Source organism: Ixodes scapularis, unplaced genomic scaffold (assembly GCF_016920785.2).
Source record: "Ixodes scapularis isolate PalLabHiFi unplaced genomic scaffold, ASM1692078v2 PGA_scaffold6__148_contigs__length_123643588, whole genome shotgun sequence".
NCBI lineage: Eukaryota > Metazoa > Arthropoda > Arachnida > Ixodida > Ixodidae > Ixodes > Ixodes scapularis.
In genome coordinates, this window is record NW_024609881.1 from 41674304 (window position 1) to 41682445 (window position 8142).

General features: G+C 45.3%; 1 protein-coding gene across 1 annotated transcript; it reads left to right on the forward strand.

Moving 5' to 3' along the window:
* The first annotated feature begins 1775 nt into the window (after positions 1–1775).
* Positions 1776–2777, forward strand: LOC115312310. The gene is made up of 3 exons (XM_040210472.1): positions 1776–1811; positions 1910–2151; positions 2660–2777. Exons 1-3 carry the CDS (start codon positions 1776–1778, stop codon positions 2775–2777), a joined length of 396 nt encoding a protein of 131 aa, XP_040066406.1.
* The last annotated feature ends 5365 nt before the right edge of the window (positions 2778–8142 follow it).

The following is an 8142-nucleotide window of genomic DNA, read 5'->3' on the forward strand; positions in this document are numbered from 1 at the left end:
TGTTTTTTTGACACAAAGATAGAAATAATTTTTTTTACTATATAACTGAATTGTCCCTTTTGAGAGATCTTCGTTGAAGACAATGCATTGGTCTAGATTGAATGATGGTCTCAAAATATTGTGGCAGTTTAAAATCGTAAAAAACGCGAGGTCAGAAGACACGTCCCTTTCAACATTTTTTTTACGAAACAAATCAAGAATCGAAATGTTCGGGTGTATCAAGGTTTTATTCACTAATCAACCCACAAGCTTCATAACTTGATAGGAAAAGAAAAAAATTCTTTATTGCACCTCGAATCCTTAATAAAATATAAATTAAAAGGTCATGTATTCTCTTGTACGCTGAAACCAGAAATGAGCAAGGAAAGGTTATAGACCGCGCGGATATTTGTGTGGAGTTTTGTCATTTAAATAAGCGTTCAGAGCTATAGTTAGGCCACGACTGCGAACCTTTATGGGTATCTTTTAAAAAAATGGCCTTTCTAAACTGTATGAAACAAGATAAAAAGAAAAAAAAGCACACACAGAGAAAAAAAGCATTAACCCGTTTCCGATAATAACACTCGAAACTCAAAAGTACAGTTGCCATTTTTTAGAGAACCCCTACCGTCTTCGTAATCCATATTTCTGTCGCCACTTAAAATGAAGCTCGAAAGCCGTAGCACCTGCCGAGTTTACAACGTCTTCAGTTTATTTTCCTAGGGTCCGTGAATTGTCGTCACATCCGAGGAATGGTGAGGTTCTGCTGATGTTTAGCTAATTTTCAAACATTCTTAATTAAATGGCTTTCAGACACTCGTTGATAGAAACGCCATAAAGAGAGAACTCTATTTACATGCCAGTTCCGTAGTGAAACACTAAACACCAAAGGTATTTTTCATTAAACGTAGAAAGCATTCCACGGGAAAGGCAACGGCCACATCCTTCAAGGGCACAACAACCGCGGCTTTCACATGTCACCTTGTGAGGAAAAGCAATCGTGTTTCGCACACTGATGAGATACCGGTACTGAGTAAACGTAAGTGTTGGCGGTAAAATATGCCCCCGTCGCTGACCGCTTTCTAGGTAGCCGCAGAAAAACGCGATGAGTATTTTTTTGCAATGTAGAGATAGGAATATGGACGGAACATTTAGCGCGCTTTGAACACACTTGTTTACGACATATTTCAGTATTTCCTCAAAGTCGCCCATAAAAGGACTCCTTAACTGGCCTGTAGCACAGTGTTCACTCCAGCAAGTCAGTCAAAGTATCTCCATCGACAGACAGCATGAACACCTTTGTGAGTAACCTCAGTGCACCCAGAAGATACTTTATATGTAACGCAAAACACTTTAAACACGTTTCTGTTTCTAACGCACTAATAAATGGCAAGGTATCTTAACGAGAGAAAGAAAGAACGTGTGCGCTACGGTTATCGGTCAAACTGGATAACTGGGTGAAAAAGTTGAATGCCGTCCCTGAGGTCAATACCAAACTGGTCTGTTACTGCAGTTCACTGCCGGTATTCCACAACAATACCTGTTTCAGCTGAAGAGGTTGTTCTCTTTCAGTGTCCTAAAACTGCGCTCTTAAGCACTTCTCTGCATAAAACGAAATATTCTTCATAAATTATTATGCAACACACTTCATCAATCCAATGTCGTTTGAAGTCTCTGTCGATCACTTCTTCCGAGTTTTCGGTATTCACTGACGGCAAAGTAAATTCCATTTCAGCTAAGGGCACGCTGAAACAAGCCCTTGGAACCGCTTCCAGAACGGGTTAACCATACCAAGAATGGTCGGTTTATGCCAGATGATACCCGGCCAGTGGGTATCCGCATGGGCTCCAAACAATGAGGTCAAATATGATGTCCACGTATTTACACCTGTAGTGTTTAGGCTAAAACAAGTTCCATCGTGCTGATCCAGACCACCCTCGTGCCCTGCCTCGTCCTGCTGGCCGCCTGCTGCCAGGCCGGATACGTGGCACCATACGCCTACCACGCTGCTGCAGTCCACGTCCCAGTGGCCACCACTGTGGTGCGTCAGCCGGTGGTGGAACACCACAGCGAGGTGGCCTACGTGCCACCCCACGCCCACGGGTACACCATCAGCCAGAAGAAGGTCGTCCACCCAAAGACTACCGTCACCAAGCACGACCCATTCTTTGGGTGAGTCACGCCCGTCTCTCTACAAAACAAGGACTGATTAAGACTCAATGACTGGGAAAATTAGACGCGCATAGGGTGAAATCTGGACCTCATTCGTGAATTATTTTCTGCGTTTTCATCACGTGCTTTGTTAGTGATCTTGCATTCCAGGCAGCATTCTAGTGAATATTGAGAAACAATGTATAAATTTAACGTTTATTACAATTACTGGACAACTTCCACTATGCACAGCTTGGTTGTAACCGAAGTTGGCGTGAACCAACATTGCATAACATATCAGTTTCTCACTTTCTGCAAGGCAGCACTGGCTATAGTAAATACCCCATGTGCAAATAAGAATAGTTGGCGGAATTTATAATGAATGATTTAGGTTGTGCTATCATAGTATTTAAAAGAAAGACGTCTAGCCGCATTCTGAAGTTACAGTTCATGGCCTAGATGTACTCTTCTCATCGACGACGGATTTGTTCTTGGGACTAACACAATGAAATGGCTCTCCCAAACGCAGCACCTACCACCAGGCCGAGGTGCACCACGCTCCAGTGGTGACCGGCTCTCACAGTTCCGTGCACCAGAGCCGAGGTGGACACTTCGTGCACCGGCCGGTCGGCACCGTCGTCTACTAGACGAGTTCACTCCAGAAGCCACCATTTTCCTACCATAATCATCCACGTTTGAAACACAATAAATGCAGCTCACTCATTGGGTTCAGAAATGGCGTATCATTGTGATATTTTCCAACCATGTTTTCCAGAAGTCTAAACCACACCCTGCGTCCTTTAGGTTGTCAGCGTCTATTGCGCATGAGGTGATTATGCGATTGCATTATTCGACTTAACAATTTTGTGTTTTATTGTGTGGCAACATGCGGGAACTAAGTATCGTGGCTGACACATTCAGATCTGCGGAGGAGGGTAAATATTTCTGACGAACCAATCATTATTTCTGTGGCATACCATAGCGTGCCTGAAGCTGTGCTTCGAGTGAGTGCTCCGAAATGCGTCTATTGCGCAACTGGACGCAGGTAAGTGCAGGCGAATGAAGGGCAACGTAGAAGACGCGCAGACAGCGAGCGAGGAACGGGGGAGTTGAGCGCACGCCATCATTGGGCTCAGGACAGGGGAAACAAAAGCGCGTGGGCTCATTCGGTGTACACAGACGCACGAGGAACGCAGAGAGCAATCTCGCGCCCTTGAGAAATGCAAAGCGGTGCGATTTTCGACCACCTCGATTACCGCTCTGTTGCCAATGAGATGGCAGAAGGAGTTGGTAAAACGGTCATATAACAAATCACGATGCAAGAAGCGGGAACATAATTAGGACCCGGGAATGTTAAGATGTCGATAACTATAAATGTTCAAATTTCTAAAGGTGACAAATAACGAAACACCGCAACTTCTTCCATATGAAGGGGGGAACCCAAAAATAACCGGAATGAATTTCTGGAGGGTGGCCGGGCCGCTCGCAGTAGCAGCTTCCGCGTTAGAAGCGCTTACTGTCATCCCTTCCAAATCAGTTTGCCGACCGATGTCGTCTGCTAAAATTCTAGCGGCATGTTGCGAATTTTTCGCCTAAAGCGCCTCAATGTCATTTCTTGTTTCTTACAATGCCCGAGTTAAAAGAACAGCGTGTGGTCAAGAACTTTTGTTTTCTCTTATGAAAAGACGGCGGAGGAAACTCTTGCAATGTTTCGTACAGCTTACAAAGAAGATGCTAAGAAAAAATCAAAGTCTGCGGGTAGTTTTTTCGCTACAAGGCGGGTGAATTATTCGTACATGATCAACGCCGTTCAGGGAGAGCTTCAACATCGTCAAGTGGTGAAAATATAAAACACTTTGAGCTTGTCCCTAGTGGTGTCACTGTTCATGTTTTACTTTGTTACTTTGCGTTGCTTACGGAACTTACTGAGGCAGAACGGCTCCGATTCATGGCAAAAGGGAGAGTATTGGTTCCATCATGACAATGCTCAAGCACATAGTGCCCTGTAAGTGCAACAATGTTTGAACTAAAAGGATATGACCGCACTTCTTGCCTCCCCCCCCCCCCTTCCATCGCCGTTCACCGGACATCGAACCACGTGACCTTTTGTCTCTTTGGACACATGAAAAACAAGTCCTGATGACCAACGTGCTGTAGAAATGGAAAGTCCATGATGGTCATACATTCTACAAACGGGGAATGATGAATTGAAGCTTTCGCAGAAAAAAAATGTATCAAGGCATACACTAGAAGTTTGGGAAACGACGGCGTTCGGCAAACTGACTCAGAAGATGTAGAGTTACTGGATAGGCTTTGCACGCAGATCTAAAGTATTTCGTTCTCTTTCTCGTTGTCGGCTCCCTATTGACGGATAGGCAGTCATGCGCGCCGAGCTGGGTCCAACCTTCATAAGGGTAATGGACTTTGCAGGGGCTGAGTTTCGGGACGAACATGTTTCTCGCGTTGTATTTGCGTAATATGCATTCTACGCCACAACCGAACAAAACGTAAGATTCCCTGACAACTTACCATTATGTGTAACCGATTATACTGGGTACAGTATAATCGCGTTGTTTTCTAACGCAAACGGTGCTTCAAATTAGGTTTCAAAGTCCGAGAGGCGGACGACACGGAGGATGATCGGGTTGCTTGCCTCGGCGGCGCTCGCGGAATGATACGCGACCGGCACATTCGGATCCATCGGACCAGACAACAGTGCGCAGATACAGCTTGCAAAGAGACGAGGTTTTCGTCGGCCACTGCGTTCAACCGAGGGCATCGAGCAAAACCGGAGACAAAGGACAGGACTAATGCACGTGCTCGGCGTGTCGACGTACAATATTTTATCTTTTCTGCACGCCGCAGCACTCAACCGCACGGCCACGACAGCCACAACTCCGTGTCTCCTGGAAAGAAGCGGTAGCTTCTCGCAGTGAAGCACATACGGCATGCAAGTTCTTCTGCTCCCATCGCACTTGCGTGCGTTTATTTGCCCCCAAAACGTTGCCACGAGCTTTTGTTTCTCCTCTGTTCTACCAGTGATGGCGCGAAATTGGATGCCTTGTGATAACGCGTCCTCTACGCCTCCTCTATTCTTTCCTTTGATTCGCGTGCTCCTCGTTGCACTTGGATGCGCCACGATGCATTTTTAAACACTTGCTCGCCGTATACAGTTATCGTGACGAGATGTTTTGGTGGCGTCACCACGTGGGCGCTCTGCATGATACGTCATCTGCGCCTGCGAGCAGACGACAAGCTATGTAATAGCACTGGGCGGCTATGTCAGTTCGCATCTATGCCGATTTTAAAAGGTTTATTTAATGAAGAAACATGTAAGAGGTACTTGGCTCTTGATCTTTCCAATGCATAACAACACCTCAAGCTAGCCTGGAGCTTGTTATTACTTCTTGCTCGGCGTGCGTCAGGGCTATTCACAACGTCTCAGATTCTAGTTTCTTTTGGCTCTGTGGAGGCTCCTGTGGGAAAAGGTTTTGTATTCATCAAAGTGAATGACGTGCTGTCATCTCAGATGTACGCGCAAGCAAAATTATGTTGCAACGCGCCGCACACTTGTTTAAGCTACATAAGCTTGCCGATTACAAAGCTTCCATTCAAGTGTGACTCGACAGTTACTGAAGACAAAATGCTCGTCAGCAACTGACGCTGAGCTCCTCCGGGATGGCATACGCTGCAAAGAAGCTTGTCACATCACGACTGCTGCTTAAAAGAAAAATAGAAATTGTATTGTCCTATTCAAATTTCACTAAGCATTGTTAACAAAATTTAAACTCACTCATTGAGAAGCGCCTCAGGCATTATACGCCATCCTTCGGGTTGTAAAAATAAGGTGTATACCTCATAAGGCACGCTTAACTGTCACCGACTTACTAGTTAACGTACCTCGATCGCGAATGCGCCTCGCAGGTTTCGCGTCGAACTAGTGAATGTTCAAGGATTCGGTTAAAACGACTCCGTTTTGACTAATGAGAGACCAGAACTCACACAGAACATTGGAACATACAAGACACAATGAGTCGCTTTTAGTGATGTGCACTCTACACGCGCGAGATATTCTCGAATTTTGTTCCCTATTTTTAATGTGATGAGACGTTCATTTTTTTAAATTTTATTTTGTCCTAATCACAATAAACAGAAATGCACTCTATTCACCAGATTACCCCTATTTTTAGTAGACTAAATGCACATACAGCTTCATTTGAAAGAGTACATTGTCACTGGGATATATGGCCAACCGTGTCGTTTGAAGACAGAATATATTTTGCGTCGTTTTCTATGATAAGATCGTTATGGTCGAGCGTCATGAATGAGCGACCGACACAATGGGAGCGTTACACGAAGTTAAAGTATACGACATTTTAGAAATAACACTAATATGACAAAAAATTGTAGAAAGAAGCTAGCACAACCTACACAAGCTGTATGGATTATGCATCACATTCGGTAGTCAGCATGATCAAGCCTTGTAATTTTTCAAACGAGTGTAGTCAGAGACACCTTAAGAAGACTGGACGTGGCAAGTTCAAGCATTCTAGTATAGCAGCCAATGCTATTGCTGTGTTAGCCGCTGAAAAGGCCTAAAAGCTAATCAGGAAGCAAGAAACAATTATCAGACAAAGGCACACCATGCGTTCATACGCTGCCACCCTATTGATTTCAGTCTTGATATGTTATGCGAAACTCTGAGCGCATTAAACCTTTTTAGCCCATCAAACTCCCCAGCCCACGGACCCGTCAGACGTCAGGACTTTAAACACCTTCAACCCGTAAGACCCTCCAAACCCAACTCCTTCAACCCATCAACCCTTTAGACACCCAAATGACTGCTAACCACAAAAAAAATTAAGTTTAAAACGTTATTGCAAATTTATTTTAGACATTCAACTTTAAGTGCTTGTTGTAATTCCTAAAGACGATTAGAAACAACGTTCGCACGAACTTGGGCGCAAACAGCTCTAGGTCGAAACAATCAAACCAAACAGTGACAACCAAGATCTTTGTCGCAAAAAAAAATTAATTTCAAGGTACTCACAATGCTGTTGAGTAAATTCCTGAAATGTACGGTAGTTCCAATAAAAAATCTAGCAGGTGAACCACAGAGACACATACACCCCGTAAGTTGCACCTTTAGCGAATACCATACCCACACAACCAACATCCACTACCATTGAGAAATCTTGAGCACAGTCACGGTATCGTCCCTGATGACGTTATGGCAGCATCTTCGGCGTGTTTCGCTGGCTGGATGCTTCTGAAGCCGGACGCACCAAGAGGGACATGAAACAGGGTACTCAAACATCATTTTCTTGATCCACACACCCAGCCACTCTAGAAGATAGGTCCCACTCTTGCAACGGAAAGCCGACACTGAGCGTCAGTTCGTCGTTTTTAATGCAGTTTTCGCTCGTTGACGGGGAAAAAAACCGCACGAGCAGCTACTGACGAAGGTCCTATTTTGACTGAATAAGAGCTGGTTTCCTTCATTTTCTCTGTGATGTACCAGTTAGTTTGGGACAAAGTAAGGATATATTAATTTAGCACTTCAGGTTACAATGGTTCGGTGTTTCGAGAAGCATCATGTCTGGTTTGCGACCGTGCCCAGTCTGTGGCTTCCAGGCGTCCTGTGCTTCACCGTGGCACACCCTTCGGCTCTCCCATCCCGGTGTCTGGGATTGCGTCCGCCGTTGTTTGGGCTGAGTAGGTCCTGTTCGCTATAGATGGCGAATACGCACGTAATACACGGCAATATATCCCCTCAAAACGATTTCGCATGGCCAGCCACGTAGGTGGCTGGCGCGTCCGTGTTGATCTTCCGAGAAGGAGAGGGCTAACCCCCCCCCCCCCCCTCCCATGTCTCGGTCGCGTGTTTCATTAAGCGGCGCACAGCCGAGTTTGGAAAGCCTTCCTAGGGTGTGTGTGGGAACCCGTCCAGGGCCATTGGGATACTCGGCGTCAACTATTTCGTCCTACAGTGTCAAGGCTAGCAGAGCATCT

Bases quoted from the DNA above. Each gene is read 5' to 3' on its own strand.
- LOC115312310 (XM_040210472.1), top strand. From the start codon at position 1,776: ATGGTCGGTTTATGCCAGATGATACCCGGCCAGTGG. The intron at 1,812-1,909 runs GTATCCGCATGG...GTGCTGATCCAG, and splicing joins AGATGATACCCGGCCAGTGG to ACCACCCTCGTGCCCTGCCT. The intron at 2,152-2,659 runs GTGAGTCACGCC...TCCCAAACGCAG, and splicing joins AAGCACGACCCATTCTTTGG to CACCTACCACCAGGCCGAGG.